This window comes from Girardinichthys multiradiatus, chromosome 1, assembly GCF_021462225.1.
Source record: "Girardinichthys multiradiatus isolate DD_20200921_A chromosome 1, DD_fGirMul_XY1, whole genome shotgun sequence".
Classification (NCBI taxonomy): Eukaryota; Metazoa; Chordata; class Actinopteri; order Cyprinodontiformes; family Goodeidae; genus Girardinichthys; species Girardinichthys multiradiatus.
Window position 1 is genome coordinate 8,608,793 of NC_061794.1, and position 20,057 is coordinate 8,628,849.

At 39.9% G+C, this 20,057-nt stretch overlaps 2 protein-coding genes across 3 annotated transcripts; both read left to right on the plus strand.

Moving 5' to 3' along the window:
- The first annotated feature begins 43 nt into the window (after nt 1-43).
- LOC124859801 (PTB domain-containing engulfment adapter protein 1-like) lies at nt 44-5,040 on the plus strand. The gene is made up of 7 exons (XM_047352674.1): nt 44-114; nt 181-267; nt 416-487; nt 1,960-2,058; nt 3,527-3,664; nt 3,799-3,903; nt 4,051-5,040. Exons 2-7 carry the CDS (start codon nt 220-222, stop codon nt 4,129-4,131), a joined length of 543 nt encoding a protein of 180 aa, XP_047208630.1. The 5' UTR covers nt 44-114; nt 181-219; the 3' UTR covers nt 4,132-5,040.
- Nucleotides 5,041-10,023: 4,983 nt separating this feature from the next.
- On the plus strand, nt 10,024-19,311 carry LOC124876340 (transmembrane protein 106C-like). Of its 2 annotated transcripts, XM_047379012.1 has the most exons (7): nt 10,026-10,660; nt 10,849-10,912; nt 11,476-11,635; nt 13,681-13,821; nt 16,959-17,008; nt 17,102-17,155; nt 18,564-19,311. In XM_047379012.1, exons 1-7 carry the CDS (start codon nt 10,447-10,449, stop codon nt 18,706-18,708), a joined length of 828 nt encoding a protein of 275 aa, XP_047234968.1. In that variant the 5' UTR covers nt 10,026-10,446; the 3' UTR covers nt 18,709-19,311. The 2 variants fall into 2 exon arrangements, with proteins under 2 accessions (XP_047234973.1, XP_047234968.1); XM_047379017.1 differs by lacking the exon at nt 18,564-19,311 and having other exon boundaries at nt 10,024-10,660; nt 17,102-17,159.
- The last annotated feature ends 746 nt before the right edge of the window (nt 19,312-20,057 follow it).

Below are 20,057 nucleotides of genomic sequence, written 5' to 3' on the forward strand. Positions count from 1 at the left end.
TGTCAGATACAGAGCAATAAGGAAGACATGTTTGTTACTCATTAACTCCAGCAGACTTTTACCCCTCAGTCTGTATGACAACAGGAAACATACACTTCAGTACATTCACCAAAGGTAAGAATAAAATCTCCAGCTTTTTATTTGGTTTAACAAACACTTATTTAATACTGTATTTGCCAGCTGCTGGTTTCAGGCTTTAGCTTCGAGACGGGACTTAAGATGAGCGACATTGTAGAGGATGAAAGCGACATCTCTTTCACTGTAAAGGTAGTTTCTTATTTACATGTATTTAAAAATCTAATACAGAAGGTTGAGCCCTAATTTATATAATAATGTATAAAAAGTGGGTTAACTAGGTTCATTTTGAGGGAAAGTTGTTTCTCAAAAACATAATTTCCCGTCTCTGTAAACACAGTTTCTCGGCCGGGTACAGGTGGTCCGCCCTTCTGGACTACAGATCCTGGAGGAAGCTGCTGAGAGGCTGAAGGTCAGGAGTTGCTGCTTTCCACTGTTCCAGATTGTATCTCCAACATTTGTACTGCTCTCCAAGCTGTTCTGTTCATTTGCTGTTATTTCCCCCCTTTTTACCTTTTTCTTTGGCATCAATTTTTTTTTTTTACTTTATTTGTCATTGTGTTATCTTTGAGTTCAACATACAAGTTCAGTAATTTTCCAAAACAAGAATTGGGTGCACAAGGGGTCAAAGTAAAACTTTGAAGTATAAACTACTAAGCATGGTGGTGGAGGAATCATTCTGAGGGTCCTTTTAGCTGCCATTGGTACCAGTGCATTACACAAGATGGATAAAAATAAAGCCTCCCAATATTTCTCCTCAAATCAACACCTAGATTGCTGAAACTTGGGCAAAACTGGGAGTTCCATCAGGACAATGATCAGGAAAAACATCCTGATAGAAGCCCTCTTGACAATATGGAATTATGTCACAGGCTTTTTCTCAGCAATGAAAATGGTATGACTTCCCTGCAACCTGCTAAGGGACGAATATCCATATATCGGTCCAGGTCTACGAATGTACGACTGTGTGCTTTGGCTCGTTGCCGTTTTGGAAGATTAATAGTTACCTTATTCTAAAGATCCGAAAACTCTGGAGCAGGTTTTCTTAAATAATCTCTCAATTTGGCTGTAGTCTTCTCACACTCTTTGTGGAATAATCATTCAGTTCAGAAAAACATCCCTGTTGCATGATGCTCCCTCCACCATGCTTCACAATAGAAATGGTGTTAGCAAAAAGAGGAGTGGTGCCTGTTTTTCTCCACACATGACGATTGGACGTCAGGTCAAAATGTTTTATGTTGGTGTCATAAAACAAGGATGTTTTGTTTGTCTTGCTTTGACAATCTCTACGGAGCTTTTTTGCAAAGCCCAGACGGGTTGCCATGTGCCTTTTAGTGAAGAGTGTCTTCTGTCTTGCCACTCTACAATGAAAGCTAATTGGTGGAGTATAGTTGAACTTTTGAATAGTTCATCAAGGTGACAAAAGGTTGTAAATAAGGACAAAACATTTATAAACTGGGGATAGAAGTTACATCAGAACTTTACATAGCATAAACTGATCCATTAACACTTGGTCTGGTTGCTTGGTGTGGTCTCATCATTATAACATCTGGTAATCTTATAGACAGATGAAAGGATTGGCTCTTTCATCATCTCTGGAGAATCCAATTAGGTTTTAGTACAGGTTCTTGCCTTTAGAGCTTCTTAAACTGCTGCATCCTGTGGGTGCCTGTGTGTAGCAGTTCAAATTTGATTCATCTCATTTTTATTTTTATTCTATCTCAAGTATTTATTTCAGATTAAGCATTTTTAAGCATTCTTTAATGTTTTTCTTATTATGTAAAGGTCTTTTTTTGTTTTTCTTTATTTGAATCTTTGAATCCATGTTTTTTTTATTGCCTCAAGCAGTCAGCTGACATTTATTTGACCTTTTCCTTTTTCAAGAGGCCAGATAAATTCAACTCAGAAAAGGCAGCGAAGAAGAGCAAAGTCCACATCTTCCTGGCAATGGGTGGGATTGACATTTTGGAAAACAAAACCAAGGTGTGTAAAAGAAGCATTTTCATTGGTTATACACAGCATAGTCATGGCCTGAAGTTTTGGTTGTCATGTTCGTGTGTAACTCTCAGAGGCCTACGATTTTTAGCTGGGAGTTCATATTCATTTTAAATGAACCTGCAAACAGGTTTACTGGCTTAAAAATGTTCAATTCAAATTCTACTGAATGTGATCAGCTGTCTTCATTTCAGTATATCATTAGCACATGGAAGGTGTGAGAAAGTCCTGCTTGTCATGGTATTAATCTAATTAGCTCTTCTCTTTACGGCTGTAAATAGCAGCAGTTCTAGACAAAATTTACCAGGGGCACCAAGGTGGGGCCAGTATTTTCTTTTCATGGGGCCACTGAACAAAACAATGAAACAAACAAAAAAAAAAAAAAAAAAACAGGGCAATTTCTCATCTTTTTTAACATATTAAGTGAGCCACTTGCGGCTCTGGAGCTGCAGGTTGCAGACCCCTGATCTAGCAGATGAAACCTATGATCCTATCTCAATACAGCTGAAGGTAAAAGTGCAACACTTTGTCTGAGCTAGCGTACCCTGTTGGCGGTTAGACCCTTCATACTTTATCATTATGGTGTGTGTGTAAAAGCTCATCTATAAGTAATAGTAAGCAGGGTTATTCCTAACAACGTTCATCTTTAATTCAATGTTAAAGTAAAACTACAAAGAAATGAAATTGGTTCAAGGGACCAATCAGTTACAGTTTCTGTGCCAGCACATATTATCATAAGAAATGCATTTAGCAATATGTCTACAGTACAGTGCTAATAATTAGAACCCCTGATGACTTTAGACGAGGAGCACATATACTTGACATCATTGTCCACTTGTGATATCAGTGGTTACTTTCAAGAAAAAACATGCATGTGTGCCACAGAATTGTATCGCCAGCAGCGGATTTGAGCGTAACAACGGGAAAATCTTTGGTCTACAGCCTTGTTACAAAAAAGGCAGGAAAAAAGACACATCTGCCCGAAAAAGTGTCTCAACAGTGAAGCATCCTGGGAAAATCCATGTGTTGTGTTGCTTCTCATCCAATGGGACCAAAACATCCTCCAACAGCAACATCTTCCACCTATCCATGAACAGTTTGGTGATGATCTGTGGGTTTTCTAGCTTGATGGAGCTCAGTGTCACAAGGCAAATCCGATGACCAGGTGGTTTAGTGAAATTTTGGACCAGTGGTGAGAAAACTTTACGTGTCTGAGAAAGTGGTCAGGTTAGAGCAACACATTTCAAAAATGAACTCTACACACACTTAGAAACCTTATAATCCTATGATCATTTGCAACAGCTTTTAGAGTGTTAACAGATCAAAAATCTAAAAATAATGAAGCCACAACACAAAACACAACATTTGGCACTCCACCAAAAACTTAGGGCCATCACTGTCCGTTTGTCTCTCAGTGCCTTAGATGAAATGTTCTCCTCATCTCTGCTACCCTCAGTATCTCCTGTACACGTGCCCTCTCTCCACGGTCTCCTTCTGTGCCGTCCTGCGCTCCTCACCCAAAGTCTTTGGCTTTGTAGCGCAGCATCCAGCATCAGACCTCTACCACTGCTATCTGTTCCAGAGCCAGAAGTTTGTGAGTATTCCCTCTGTAGTATGAAACTCTGTTAAGGGCCTACAGAAAAGAACAACTTAGAACACCTTGAATACTTTTACTGGAGGATTTGTGCATTTGTTATTCCAACTGGAACAATTTTTAAATCGTTTCAGGCTCCTGTCCTGGTCTCAGTTATCGGTGATACCTTTCGAGCTTCAAAAAAGGAGCACAATGTCAGAGGGGGGCAAGACCTGGCAGTGGAAGCACTAAGACACAAGGTTCGGCATCTTTGTCATGTAGAAAATTTGAATCTTATGCAGACTGATTCCTAGTTTTGCATGGCTAATTTTAAAGTACAGAACCATTCACTACAAAATTCCATCCAAAATGATTCTGATTAATGCATCTATTTGTTTCTTTCTTAGAACAAAGTGCTGCAGAGAGAAAACAAAGAGCTGAAAAAGAAGCTTGCAGGGAATAACATCTATGAGACCATGCAAGTCTAGTAGTAGTAGAGAACATAACAAAATATATGACAATTCTATTTGATTTGAAAATAAATCAGACATAGAAATAAAATCTGGGATTAAATTAATGTTTTTTTTTTTCAGTCTCTGGTTTGAAATGAATGTCCAGTTTTTTTTTTGTTTTTTTTATTAGAAAAAGGATTATGATCATGCCAGAAGACTAAAATATTTTTAAGGGGTGCTTTATAAATATTTTACGTCCACCATTAGTTATGCATTTGTATAACATGGGGAAGAGATTGCAACCCGTTATATAAACTTGATTTTCATTAGTTCATTCTTGTACCGAACATATTTGTGCTCACTGGAGGAAATATTAACATTTTGGAGTGGCCAGGGTTCCACATCTTGAATCTGATTGTGGTAGAGGGAGCTAAAAATTAGGGTAATGGCAAGGAGGCTCAACACCAGAAATGTCTGAACAAAATACTAGGGGAAACATTGAAAATTCTAGTCAGCAATTATAAAAAGCATTTGATTGCTGTAATGGCGATATGTTTTTTTTCATTGATTATTGGGACAGGTGTATGTAATTTTCGACATGCCACATGTAAATAGTATTAAATAAAAACAAGTAATTTTTTTGAGATTTTACATTGTTTTATTATCCTCTGAGTAATGCCTTTCTTATTTCCTATTAGAAACAACATTCTTGGCTGGCCAAGGGCATGAAAAATACCACTAGCACCCTAACTAAAGTAAAAAAAAAAATTATGCAATTACTGAAGCAAATATCTTTAAAACTACAAATAATGTATCTGTCTGTAAAATGTTTTTTTTCTTCATTTTCTATTTCATGTTTGTCATTGAATTTATTGTATATGATAAATTTACATCTAAACAGCAGAGGGCAGCAGTGAGCATCAATAAAGCCATACCTTAATTCTGTTACTTTTGTTGGATGTATTGTTTACAAGTACATCAGCAACAATAGACATTTAAAATAAAATAAGAGAAAAAAAGCTTTCTGAGATTATTAAATGCCTTGTTACTGTAAAAAATAAATGATTCGTATGAACTGGTAAATTTGTAATGTCTTTATTTTTTGACGGGGAGCTTGCTTAGAGCTTATGAAAAGTGAATAAAAAGTCATTGTACGGTTTCCGCCCTATTTTTGTTTCTATGATACTGTAAAAAACAAACAAAAAGAAGAAGAAAAAAAAGTTTGAGCCATCCGACAGGCATTAACGCGTCACATAAGTCCCTTAAACGCAAATGATGCAGTTTATGAAGGAGGGTGAAGGTATTCAACTAAGTCCGTTAGCTCTGTCTAGAGAATGAAAAAAGAAGTTTGGAGAGCTGATACTTGCTAAGATTCTTAGAGATGGGAATCTATTAATTACAGTTGGGAGTGCAGAGCAGAAAAACACACAGAGCACACAGAGTATTTGTAAAAGAAATGGTGAATGAGATACAGATTTTAGGAGAGGCTTAAGTAGCTAGAAGAGTTATCTATCCCTGTGGGTGAAGATCCGAAGAAGTTCAGACACAGTATCTATGGAAGAAAGTAAGCAAAAATAAAAAATTGATGAGAACAGTTGAAAGCAAAAGAGTGAAAAGTCTTTTGGCAATGTTGGAGTTTCAAGCAGCTGTTCTTCCTGAAAGGATAAAAGTAGGATGTATGTGTTTTCCTGTTAGGCCATATATCCCTCCAAGATGTTATAAATGCCAGAGATATGGACATATCGCAGCAGCATGTAAGGGGAAACAAAGATGTCCAAAGTGTGGAGGGGAGCATGGGTATGATGAATGTAAAAATAGAAAGGATACTTGTAACTGTGAAGGGCAACATAGGGTGACCTATGGAGGATGTGAAGTAAGGAGAAAAGCAGTGGAAATTGAACAAGTCAAAGTCATTAATAATATACAGTAAGTTATGCAGACGCTGCAAAGAGAGTGAAGAAGCCAAAAGATGTGCCAGAAAAAGTTCAGCTGAGTCCAACACCAGGACAAAAGCAGATTAGATCAGACACAGTATGGACAATTGAAAGGATTATATTGTTCATTGCTAATGTAATTAATTGTTCAGATCAAGTTAAACACAAAACAGAAAAAAATCAAAATAATAGTGAAAGGAGCAGAGATGTTTTTTGGTATAAAGGATATATCCTGGGAGCACATAAATAAGAGATTAGGGGGAAGAAGGGAGGGTAGGAGGACAGGAAGAGAGAACAAATTGATCATCTTACAGTGGAATGCTAGAAGTCTAATTGCAAATGGGCAAAAGTTTAAAAGATTTATTAAAGATTTAAAAAAAAAAATTGATATTATATGCATTCAGGATACTTGGCTTAAACCAAATCTTGATTTTGTTATTAAGGAAATGACAGCATTAGAAGAGATAGACAGGGAATAAATGGAAAAGTTAAAATAATATTTTTTTATAATCCATGTAAAAGACTTTCTTTAGATTTAATAGAGGAACTTGGGAAGTATTTAGAGGGTGAAATGATTTCGTGTTGGGATTTTAATGGGCATAGCACATTATGGAGTAATAATGATCAAAATGGGGGTGTAATTGAAGAAATAATGGATGTAAAAAAATTGGTAGTTTTGAATGAGGGGAATGGAACAAGAATTGTATAATAATAATAAATAATAAATTATTTAATAATTAGATAATACATTGTCAGCAATTGATTTAACATTAGTTTCAGATTCTCCAGCAGGTGTTTCTTTATGGAAAGTGATTAACAAGACAACTATAGGAAGTGATCATTACCCTATTATGACTGAAGTAAAGCTACATATAGAGAAATATTGTATAAACAGGATGAAGAAATTGTGTTTTAGATCTGTAGATTGGGAAACTTTAGGAATAATAGTGAAATAAAAATACAAAAAGTGGATATAAATGGTGGTATTGATGATTTACATTTTTCTATATGTAATGTTATTTTAGAAGCAGCTAATCAGGCTATGAGGATGAGAGGTGGGAAAAGGACATTTCTAAGGTATGGGCCATGATTAAAATGATGAATGGGATTAAAAGAGTGAGCGGATATCAATAATAAATAATGGAGAAATAACAGCAGTGAAAGATAGAGAAAAGGCGGAAATGTTGATAAAGATGTTTGTTAAAATTCATAGTTCTGAAAATATTAGCGAAGAAGGGAAAAAAGGATGAATAAATCATCAGCTCCAGGAAAAGATCAGATTTGGTATGTGATGGTAAGTAATTTAAGTGAAACGTCTGAAAATATGGGCTGCACGGTGGCGCAGTTGGTAGCACTGTTGCCTTGCAGCAAGAAGGTCCTGGGTTCAATTCCCAGCCAGGGGTCTTTCTGCATGGAGTTTGCATGTTCTCCCCGTGCATGCGTGGGTTTTCACCGGGTACTCCGGCTTCCTCCCACAGTCCAAAGACATGCCAGTTAGGTTAATTGGTCTCTCTAAAATTGCCCTTAGGTGTATGAATGAGTGTGTGCATGGTTGTTTGTGTGTTGCCCTGTGATGGACTGGCAACCTGTCCAGGGTGTACCCTGCCTCTCGCCCATAGACTGCTGGAGATAGGCACCAGCTCCCCCGCGACCCACTATGGAATAAGGGGTAGAAAATGACTGACGTCTGAAAATATTTTAGTATAATTGAATATGGGAGGATGGAGAATTGTCAAAAAGTTGGAAAGAAGCAGATTATACCAATTTGAAAATCAGAAAATTATCAGCCAATAGCTTTAACATCTAACATATGTAAAATAATGGAGAGAATGATAAATAACAGATTGTTATATCATATGAAAAATAAAGGTCTTATATCAACGTATCAGAGTGGTTTCAGGAGAGGGAGAAGCACAATGGATTCAGTATTATGTTTTGAGAATGAGATTAGAAAGGATCAAGTGAATAAAGAGAGTGTGGTGGCAGTATTTTATGATATTGAAAGAGCGTATGATAGGATGTGGAGGGAAGGGTTATTAATGAAAATTTGAAGAATGGGTATGAATGGTCGTATGTTTAGATGGATTAAGAATTTTTTAGAAGGAAGACAAATACAAGTGAGGATAGGGAAGGAGTATTCTGAAAGTCTGAATATAGAAAATGGGACACCACAGGGAAGCATAGTAAGCCCGTTATTATTTTCTGTTGTAGTTAATAATATGTTTAAGGAAGTAGGGGGTGGAATGGGATTTTCACTCTTTGCTGATGATGGAGCAATGTGAAAAAGAGGAAGGAATTTAAAATGTATTGTAAAGAAGCTGCAGGGAGCAATTTCAGTTGTAGAAAAATGGTCATATAAATGGGGGTTTAAGTTTCCTGTGGATAAAACTAAAAATGTTTTTCACACGGAAAACAGTTGATGAAAAAATCAAGTTATATGGTCAGGAGTTGGAAAGAGTTAAACAACTTAAATTTCTTGAGTTGTGGTTTGATGGAAGAAGGACATGGGATGTACACATTAAGAAAATAATAGAAAAATGTAGGACGGTGTTAAACATAATGATAATGGGGTGTTTAGCTGGAACTGAGTGGGGGGGCTGATAGAAGTTAGTTGAAATTGTATCAGTTTGATTATTGGTGCATAGTTTATAATTCAGCAGCAGATACAAATCTCACGATGCTCAATTGGTACTAAGGGGCCCAAACTGTGCCAAGAAAATATCCTCCACACCATTACACCACCACCACCAGCCTGAACCATTGATACAAGACAGGATGGATCCATGCTTTCATGTTGTTGGCGCCAAATTCTGACCCTACCGAATGTCGCAGCAGAAATGGAGACTCATCAGGCCAGGGTACCTTTTTCTAATCTTCTCGTACTCGTACTCGTACCCGTACCCGCCTACTTCCACTTTATCCGGGACCGGGTCGCGGGGACAGCAGACTCAGCAGAGATGCCCAGATGTCCCTCTCCCCAGACACCTCCTCCAACTTCTCCAGGGGGAGCCCAAGGTGTTCCCAGGCCAGCCGAGAGACATAGAGACATTGAGGTACTCGGGGCGGATCTCATCCACCACCGAAGCCCTGCCACCGCGGAGCTTTTTAATCACCTCTGTGACTTCAGCCTGGGTGATGAAGGAGTCTAACCCCGAGTCCCCAGCCTCTGTTTCCAACAGGGAATGCGTAATGGCAGGATTGAGGAGATCCTCGAAGTACTCCTTCCACTGCCCGATAATGTCCTCAGTCGAGGTCAGCAGCCTCCCACCCCTACTGTAAACAGTGTTGGTGAAGCACTGATTCCCCCTCCTGAGGCGCCGGATGGTTTGCCAGGATCGCTTCGGGGCCAACCAGTAGTCTTTCTCCATGGCCTCACAGAATTCCTCCCAGGCTTGGGTTTTTGCCTGTTTTCTAATCTTCTATTGTCCAATTTTGGTGAGCCTGTGCCAATTGTAGCCTCAGTTTCCTGTTCTTAGCTAACAGGAGTGGCACCCGGTGTGGTCTTCTGCTGCTGTAGCCTATCTGTCTCAAGGTTCAACGTGTTGTGCGTTCAGAGATGCTCTTCTGCATGCCTTGGTTGTAACGAGTGGTTATTTGAGTTACTGTTGCCTTTCTATCAGCTCGAACCAGTCTGGCCATTCTCCTCTGACCTCTGGCATCAACAAGGCTGCTCACTGGATATTTTCTCTTTTCGGACCATTCTCTGTAAACCCTAGAGATGGTGGTGCATGAAAAGCCCAGTAGATCAGCAGTTTCTGAAATACTCAGACCAGCCTGTCTGGCACCACGTTCAAAGTCACTTAAATCACCTTTCTTCCCCATTCTGATGCTCAGTTTGAACAGCAGCAGATTGTCTTGATCATGTCTATATGCCTAAATGCATTGAGTTGCTGCCATGTGATTGGCTGATTAGAAATTTGCATTAACGAGCAGTCGGACAGGTGTACCTAATAAAGTGTCCGGTAATGTATGTATATGGATGGGTGGTTGTCATGCGGTCCACAATCCTTACCATTTGGTGGGGGTAATGCTTCCTTGTTGTTTGCCAACCGCCAATATAATAAAGACGAAGAAGAAGACCTGAACGCATCAAGTCAACAGAGAGCGGCTGCAAACTGAGAGGGAATAGGAGTCCGTGAAGGTAGCTTTCATTTTAAAGGTAGTTACCATAAAAAGTGAACTGAACTTAGTGTACAAACTACTTTTAAAAAGCGTGCAGGGCATCGTTTCTAACAAAATAGCTAACAGAAGTACGACACATACCGACGCGCTGGATAAACAAGGTCCCCCTCTCAACACCAATTACCTCGGCTTCCTCCGTGACACGGTGCTAACTTTCGGGGACAAAATGGCTCACGTTCATCAGTGTGTAAACGGCTTGTAGTCCGGAAAGAAAGCTCCCCGCCGCCGCTCCGCCATGGGGACGCGTTGGTCTCGGTGCGCCAGCAGCCTGCCTTTTCTCCCAGAAAGAGAGACAGAGGGCCGGCCAGCAGAGCACGGAGAGTCCGATAACGACTCTCTGGACGGGCTCATCAGGCGGGAGGACATCGCTCAGTTTCCGTACATAGAGTTCACCGGCAGGGACAGCATAACCTGTCCGACGTGCCAGGGCACCGGGAGAATCCCTTCAGGTCAGTGGGAAATCAATAAACAAGAGATTTTCATTTCATTTCAAGACACCATTTTATTTTGGCTGAAATCGGTTTCATATATAATGACTTTATTTTTATATTATTGGGCGAGCTGTCATTTTTTGTTCAGAAATGTCTCGCCACTTAATTGTCTGGCTTGTCTGTATTTATGTTTTTGTACTGAATAGAACAAGTGAATGAGCTGGTTGCACTGATCCCATACAGCGACCAAAGGCTGCGGCCACAAAGGACGTGAGTAACCACATCTTCCTGCTGGGCTTCTAATATCTCCGTCACTGCTTGGACATTATGTCGTTTTTCAATTTCCAGTACATGTTATTGAATCTCGTTTTAGTTTGATTCATTTTACACTTACCATAACAAGAAAACACAGACGACACGTTTATTGACCTTACAGCCTGGTACCCAGCTTGAGGTAACATTCAGTAGATCGTGTTGTTTTTTTTTTTTTGTATTTACGAGTGACTCTGTTTCCTTGCTTGCTCTCATTGAAAAGGGTTTTATACTAAATATTGTTCTTTCAGAATCTGAAAAACAACATAAAAAAACAAGGATGATCGAGTGAATTATGACATAAACATGCAAAAGACGGGATGATTACATTTATTTCGTAAATTGCGTAAAGATAGGTACAAGTACATAAAACAATAGATACATTTAAACATAAATAGAATGGTATCTTTAACGCCCACAATAATAAAAAATAATAGAGATCGATTTTAATGGTAGAACTCTGCTAATTATTTCTATCTTTTTGTGGGATTTGAAACCAGCATCTAATTTCTGTTTTGCAGGAAGCTGTATGTTGTCCTGTCGGCTGTGCTCTGTCTTCTGGCCTCTTCGCTCGTTGCCTTCTTCCTCTTCCCCCGCTCTGTGGTTGTGGTGGATGCTGGAATCCGCTCAGTGACCATTCACTTAGATCACTCTAAAATGAGTGTCCTAATGAACATGACGGTAGGATTCTTCTTATTTCTACAGTCATATATATATATAAAATGAAAGTGGAAAAACACACTACAGACTGATCCAACTTCAATGTAATGTCCTTAAAACAAGTCAAAATGAGGCTCAGTATTGTGTGTGTGACCTCCACGTTCCTGTATGACCTCCCTACAACACCTGGGCATGCTCCTGATGAAACGGTGGTCCTGAAGGATCTCCTTCCAGACCTGGACTAAAGCATCCACCAACTCCTGGACAGTCTGTGGTGCAACGTGACGTTGGTGGATGGAGCGAGACATGATGTCCCAGATGTGCTCAATCGGATTCAGGTCTGGGAAACTGGTGGGCCAGTCCATAGCTTCAATGTCTCCATCTTGCAGGAACTGCTGACACACTCCAACCACATGAGGTCTAGCATTGTCCTGCATTAGGAGGAACCCAGGGGCCATGCGGCCCTCCAAAGAAATGCCACCCCACACCATTACTGACCCACTGCCAAACCGGTCATGCTGAAGGATGTTGCAGGCAGCAGATTGCTCTCCACGGTGTCTCCAGACTCTGTCACGTCTGTCACATGTGCTCAGTGTGAACCTGCTTTCATCTGTGAAGAGCACTGGGCGCCAGTGGCGAATTTGCCAATCCTGGCTTTCTCTGGCAAATGCCAAGCGTCCTGCACGGTGTTGGGCTGTGAGCACAACCCCCATTTGTGGACGTCGGGCCCTCATACCATCTTCATGGAGTCGGTTTCTAACCGTTTGTGCAGACACATGTACATTTGTGGCCTGCTGGAGGTCATTTTGCAGGGCTCTGGCAGTGCTCCTCCTGTTCCTCCTTGCACAAAGGTGGAGGTAGCGGTCCTGCTGCTGGGTTGTTGCCCTCCTACGGCCTCCTCCACGTCTCCTGGTGTACTGGCCTGTCTCCTGGTAGCGCCTCCAGGATCTGGACACTACGCTGACAGACACAGCAAACCTTCTTGCCACAGCTCACATTGATGTGCCATCCTGGATGAGCTGCACTACCTGAGCCACTTGTGTGGGTTGTAGAGTCCGTCTCATGCTACCACGAGTGTGAAAGCACCACCAACATTCAAAAGTGACCAAAACATCAGCCAGAAAGCATAGATACTGAGAAGTGGTCTGTGGTCCCCACCTGCAGAACCACTCCTTTATTGAGTGTGTCTTGCTAATCACCAAAGATTTCCCCCTGTTGTTTATTCCATTTGCACAACAGCTGTGAAATTGATTGTCAATCAGGGACAAGCCAAAGTACAGAGTTTAAACATTATATATTAGTGATTAGAGTGGCTAGCATTACTGAAAACGCTGCCTGTGCCTAGAGAATGTATGGTGCATTCTATTTGTACTTGAAAGTCAAAAATAAAACAAGAAAACTATGAAGTCACAATTGAGACTGGGATAGTCAGAGGTCCCTAGCGCTCCAGTTCAGTATCTAATGTGGCTGCACCGAGAACGAGCTCAGCTCAAGTGTGAGGTCTTTTCCAGGTCAGAGCTCCAACTTCTGAGACCAAACAGATGCACCATGAGACCCTTACCTTAAACCTGAGATTTCTGAAAGGCTGCCAGCTTGTTCCATGGCGACTAAAAAGGAAAAAACGCAGAAACTTTGCTGTACTCGGCTTTCTTGATATCTGCTGAAAGTCTTGCTCTCTCTCACTGTCTCCGAGCCTAATTGGTTCATGGTCTTACACCTCAGTGCTTCCTTTTAATACCTCGGTGATACTGTTAACAGGTCATTTTAATTCTTCGTCCTGTAATAAGTACTTCCACACTGATCTAATTGTGCCTAAATGTGCTGCGTTTTCTAATTGGGTAAAGGTAGGATTTCTCAGTTTCTGACCAGCCAGTTGCTGTTTGCTGTCGAGTAAAAAGTATTCTGATTCTGGTCGCCAGACAATTTAGTGGTGCATCTCTAATCAGAATATTGCCTGCTCCTGACATCTACACGTCTTCTGAAGGGATATTACTGAAACATGTTGTCTTTGTTTCTTTTTCTGACAGTGAATTTTTTAGGCCTTATTGATTTTATTACCTTTGCAGAGCACGCTGAACTTCAGCAACCCAAACTTCTTCTCCGTGCTTGTGCAAAGCGTGAGCTGTCAGGTCCTCTACATGAAGATGGTGATCGGGACTCGGCAGCTGGACAATGCCACCACCATCCAGCCGCTCAGTCACAGCCAGGTGTGGGAATCACACATTCAGAACACACACAGTTGTCTTACACAAGCACACTAAGCTTTAAATGAGCAAACAGTAATGTAGGTTATTTCAGTTGAATTCAATTCAGTTTATTTCTACTTTTATAGCACGGATTCACAACAAAAACACTTTACAAAAACAAACCGATGATTTATATACAGAAACATGCAGTCTGTTCTATCCAATCACATACAGGCAGATTACATACAGGCAGATTACATACAGGCAGATTACATACAGGCAGATTACATACAGGCAGATTACATACAGTACATACGCTACAAATTGATCCTAGTTAAACCATGCAGTTCAGGTAGAAAGGTTTCCATCTAGGGAAAGCCAGCAGATCGTATCGAGTCATTGACTTGCAGCATTCAGTTCTCCTGAATGAGCGCATCGCGAGAGTGGAGGAGAACATTATTTGTGCGTTAATAACAGATCTGTCTACACTAGGGGTGCCCCGATCGATCGGCCGGTGATCAGCGATCTGCTGATACTTGCATGTGAAACCGATCGTATTCACCAATCTTATCAACCTCCGTAAAGGTCAAAAAATAATCCATTGTTCCCTTTTGCTCTGCCCTGAGAGGAGGGCAGTCTGAAAGACCTGCCCACCAGGTCATGTCTGCACATGTGCAGTAAAAAATGATCAGTCCACTGTTGGAACGCTGAAGGTGTATTGTGACCTTATGACACCTGACAGTGTCAGTTATAAAAGAAATCGGAATCGGCAGGCCAAGGCTTTTTAAAGATCGGTGATTGGCCAGAAAACTGCAATTGGTGCACCCCTAGTACACACCATATCCGATGGTGTGTGAGATTGTGATTACAAAAGTCTTTGGCCGTGTTCCTGCCAAATGAGCCGATTGGTCGGTATTCATCTGACTGTCAGCAGATTCCATGAACAGACCAAACCCGGCAGCTACTGACAACACCTCAGTGAGCCACACTGTTTGCATGTATATCTCTACATGTTCCCTTATCAGAATAAACACACAGACTGTACTAAACACTAAAGCATCAGAAAAGGTATCGTGACTTTTTCTTGTTGAGTTGTTAACAGAGGAAGTTGGTTTGTTATTCTTCGCTGGTCAAACGTTGAACATTTGCAGCTTGATTTTTATCTGTGTGTTGCTGTTTTTGCACGATCATTACAGAATGCGTTGCAAACTGTATGAAGAAGAAAGAGGTCTACTCCTGCACCGAACGGTTTAAAATTAGTTGCATCTTTGGCCAACTCTTAAAACTCAGCCCTTGCAGCAATGCCAGAACAAATGTTGTCGTTACTCGATTTTCTAATGGACCGCCCAGACATCAGCTTGGTTTTTAATTCATTCAGTTTTTTCTTTTTCAGTGAGCCATGTGCTTTCTCAGCCTTGTTTGCAAGTAACGAGAGTAAAGTTTTAGAGCATTTATTCCTGAATCTGTACTTGAAAAGCAACTGTGTTTCACCATAAGAATCAAAAGCCCTCAAGTCATTTTGCTTTGCCAGTGGTCCCAGAATGTCCGTCTGCTGGGTCTCCTCAGCCATAGCCAGCCGCTGCAGCTGATGTTTGGTGTTTCCTCTCTTAGCCGCTTTTTAGTAATTGATTTCTTTCTGACCGTTTGTAGAATGTAACATAAATATAGATCCCTGGGATGTACCGGATCTTTAAGATGACCCGAATACAAAGTTAAACTTGACTTTGGGATCAAATATCCTAAAGCTTACCAGGAGCCGAGTGAATGCAATCCTGGAAGGGTTTCACTTTTTCACATGACCAGAAAATATGTGGAGAATTTGGTTCATTGGTGTTACAGTGTCTCTAACATGGTTGGCCATTTCCTGTTTGTCTGCTGTTTTTAATATCTAGAGTTATAAAATATCTAATCTGGTTCTTCCTGCAGAACTCTGTCCAGTCAAGTGACTGCATCATATTGTTGTGCATCTTCTATATTTCACGCTATTTGGGATTTCTCCACCCAACTTTTATTCTCACTTGCTCCTGACACACTGTAGATGGCCCTTTTACATTTTAATAAACAGTTATAAATGGTGGAGATTGTTCTAAAAATATATATTTTTGTAAGATTCAACAAAAATCTTTACTTGAGGGTGGATTAAGTCTTCTATTTTCTGATGTTCATGCATGTCAGGTAGTCATTGATGTGAAATCCTGATTTTAATGGCTGTAATTGTCTTTTTGTGCCCACCATCTGAAGCTAGAATCAAATTCCTGGCCTGAATTTATCATCATATGCTATCCATATTAGTACTGATGATTCCTTTTCCTGTTTTAACAGCTTCACAACCATAAACTATTCTGCTGTACTAAATCTGTCAGTAATACTGGAACTGTAGTGTTTGTTTGTAGCCAGTTAACTGTGGTGTAGAGGGGTGAGTTATACCATTCAGATGGGAATCCCTCACTACCAGCTGCCTTACTGGCCTCAAGCTTTCTGTTTGGAAGTGTTTTCTAGTTATTTGTATGAGTTTCTTTTCATTCTGTTTTGTTCCAGTTGATGGGAAATCCATTTCTTTTCACTAGGTTCGCCTAGATATTTAGCAACTAATACAGCTAGTGGTCGGATTCTGTGCGGTGGTTTGCTAGATATTTTCGATTGCAACTACATACTTTTAAAACATTATATTCTTTTTATGAAACGGTTATAAAGTGCAATTTCTTTTGGTAGAAATGAAGTGTTCTGCTGTGTGCCATGTTCTCTGGTGATCTCCCCTTTAAATGTGTTAACCTTGCACCTCCATTATTCTTACAAGCTTTTTTTTTTTTTTTTTTCTGGTTGTGAGTTATTTTTATTTTAAGTGAGTATGTCTGGCTGGAGACTTTGGTTTGAATTCCACCTCTGCTGACACAAGAAGATAATGATTTTTCTGCCTTTGCTGATGACCCATCTGTATGGAAATAAAGTTAGCTGAAACAGTGAAATGCTTTAATAATTTTTAATTTGATTTCTGACCATAGCATTTAAAGAATACCATATATTAACTGAAGTTATGAAGTTTGTTATTTTTTGCCAGCCAGGTTTGCTGAAGCACCCATCTGATCCATAGCTGTTCACTCATGTTGGCCATTTTATTTGACACAGTATGCCTTAGTTTTTCCTGCACTTTTTCACAGGTGAACTACACAGTTAGCGTGGAGATCGGCAGCAGCGTACCTTATGTCTAGTAAGTGTTGCACCCAGACTCTGTCTAAACACCTTGTATTGAATAATAACTCAAAATAAATAAAAATGGACATCTCTTTCCTTTTTTTTTCAGCGCCTTGTGCACAATGCCCAGCATCAAGGTCCACAATATTCTGGTATTACTGCAGTAAGTGTTAACAGTGTGAGAAAAATGTTTTAGTTGTGGTAAGAGCACTGTGTGTGCAGTGATCCTTAGAATAGACAAAGAGAATCAGCATAAAAAACTGCTGAACACGTGGGTCAAGCTTTAGCTTGTTGGACACTCTGCTGGTGTTCTAACTATCGTCATCGCTTGGACGGTCGTCTTACATTTCGGAAGTTTGTGTAGATTTTAGCCTTTTATTGAGAATTCAACTGGTATAAGAGCACAAAAATGTTACAGATGATTAACATGACAATACCTGAGATAAACCATCCGATAAATGCTCTTGACCGTGCAGAGTTTACTTCTGTAAATCTGAGAAGTGGAGGCTTTGAAGCACTGGGAGACCAGAGGCAGCTCCAGAGTTCTGGTTAAGTTTATTTACACAGCTATGGATGTCATATCAGTTCAGTGATTGATTGGAGTCATATTTCCATGATGAAAAGAGTTCAAGTTTGACATTACTGTGGATTTGTTCTTAATCCTCACAGGATCAAAAGACGCCAGTAATTACAGACCCTTGCACTATTATATATATATATATATATATATATACTGGTTAACCAAATATAGTATATACTACATTATATGTGGTTAAATGTCCTTTAGAGAGTTGTATCTGCACCATCAACAACCTTCTGACATCATTCTGGTGAAATATTTAACTGTTCTTCTTGACATAATTAGAAAGGCTCGTTAAATTGGTTGGTTTTCTGACCAACCAATTACGGGACTCATGGACTCAGTGCTTCAGGAAGGTCATTGCACAAGGTGATGTGACTCTGCTTTCTCCATCCCAAACACTGGAGTGAATCAAACAGACCATTTAAATACAGCAGTATCAGCCCCAAGTTGCATTTCATTCCTTTGGTGAATGTATTTAGACCTCTGACCAGAACTATGTGTCCTGTTGGGTGACAGTCGACTGCAGTACGGAGTCTTACCTTTCTGTTAAGGCTGGAGTTTGTTTCATGGCTGTTTATCAGTAAGACTGGGAGGAAAGTCTTACCTGGGCTCAAGATAACATCATCTTAGCTGGGCCTTCGACCTTGGCATTCTGTTTCTAGAAGAAAGTACTTAATATCTACCATTTAAAGACATAATTGATACGGCATTCTTTCTCCTTCCATCTTCTCCCTTACTCTCCTCTTCTGTGTTTCTCCCTCTTATCTGCTCCATAAATTGGATTTTTTAGTTTTCCTACTAGGTTCAGGTTCCAACCTGAACTAAAAAAGCATCTAACAGAAAGCAGGTCCCTGCTTTTTGTTAGTTGTTATGGTTACCATAGACGCCAGTGTTAAATAATATCTGTAGCCACATCTTGCATTTTTTCTGCAGTTAACTGATGACGCTGCTGAAATTCTGACACACTGGTTCTCTCGCCTGTTTTCAGAACCTCAGTGAAAACCTCATACATGGTGCGAACATCCCAGAACAGCCTGGAGGCATACCGCTACATAGACTGTGGCTCCAACATTACCTACCCCCCAACCCCCCAACAGCACAGGCACGTCTCCCACAGCCTCTCTCTGCTGTGAGGCCGGGCAGACGGAGGATTCCCGTTAAGGGAGGGAAGTTGGTAAGGAATCCTTGAATGGATTCCTAAAAATCCGCTGCTAAAGAATCTCTTCAGATGAAGTGGTTTGGTTGCGATGCATTGCCAAGTGAACTTGATTGATACGAGTTGCTTTTATAAATGTTTCTCATTTCTGGAGTGGGATTTTTCTCTTGCTGCATTTTCATCTCATATGTAACTTCACAAAGGGGTTTTGTTCATTCAGACACAGTGGCTCACATGTTGTTGACAACACAGTAAAAAACTCAGTGATTCACTATCAGCCAGCATCCTCTATTACAAGTCACAGAAATGTATTTTCTTTTAGACGGACATTCTCAGACATTTGCACAAAAATTTTAACTCCATTTCTGCTTATGTTCATTTATTCCACTTCACACTGTTGACTGAATCCTGCTGACTTTTCTTTTCAGGAAGAGGGGAAAAAAAAAAAGGGGAATTGCTGTTTCTGCTTTTGAACCATGTCGTGACAACGTTTTTGCACCTTTTTGTTTTTGCTTGCTGGTGGAAAATGGCTTTTAAATGCTTACTGTGGAATATTTTTTAATAAATGTTTAATATTTCAGTAAGTCTACACGCACTGATTGTATAGATTTGTAGAGAAAATGGTTAAAGACTCGAGTTTCCATGTGAAGCGTATATAAAGTTCTTAATCATGGAGGCTACAGGTCAGGCTCCAGACGGACGCAAATCAGGGTTTTTTCTTTGCACCTCAAACATATGATCACCTGAGTGTTGCTTATCACACATAAGTAAGATGCTTTTAGATTTTGTTTGATGGTCAAAATCAAGATGGACTGAAAGCAATACAACTATTGGACTTATTTTAAAGGAGCTTTAGTCTGTTTCTAAATATACTTTGGGCATAATAGGAATCTTGAAACTGTTCCCAGACCTTTTGTAAAACAGTGAGTAAAGGTAGGTTATATGTACAATCCAAATAATACACACAATCAGTGATGCCAACAGTACTAGAAGTACATGTGCTACATGTTGATAAAAGATGTAAGTCAGTAAAGAAAACACTGTCATAATGATTTAGTATTTTTCTTTATGAAATAAAGTTTTATGGATGAGCTTCCTTTCTAGTATGCACAGTTGCTGTCTTCTCTACCTGTAGTGACACATATTTGGTGACCATTCACTGGAGGAAGGCTCAGTAAACTAAAACCTAAGGTCATGGCCAAAAATGTAAAGATTTTGTAAATTTTGCAGCTTCAGTTTATATGGTGACAGTTCACATAGTTGTTAAATTATTGTTCAAGTACATTAATTCACTGCAAAGAGCTTTATGTGCTTAAAGTTTTCATA

Excerpts from the sequence above, each read along its gene's own strand:
- LOC124876340 (XM_047379012.1), top strand. The coding sequence starts at position 10,447 with ATGGGGACGCGTTGGTCTCGGTGCGCCAGCAGCCTGCCTTTTCTCCCA. Across the intron at positions 10,913-11,475 it reads AGGCTGCGGCCACAAAGGAC|GAAGCTGTATGTTGTCCTGT; the intron begins GTGAGTAACCAC and ends TCTGTTTTGCAG. Across the intron at positions 13,822-16,958 it reads AGCCGCTCAGTCACAGCCAG|GTGAACTACACAGTTAGCGT; the intron begins GTGTGGGAATCA and ends ACTTTTTCACAG.
- LOC124859801 (XM_047352674.1), top strand. The coding sequence starts at position 220 with ATGAGCGACATTGTAGAGGATGAAAGCGACATCTCTTTCACTGTAAAG. Across the intron at positions 268-415 it reads ACATCTCTTTCACTGTAAAG|TTTCTCGGCCGGGTACAGGT; the intron begins GTAGTTTCTTAT and ends CTGTAAACACAG. Across the intron at positions 2,059-3,526 it reads TTTTGGAAAACAAAACCAAG|TATCTCCTGTACACGTGCCC; the intron begins GTGTGTAAAAGA and ends TGCTACCCTCAG.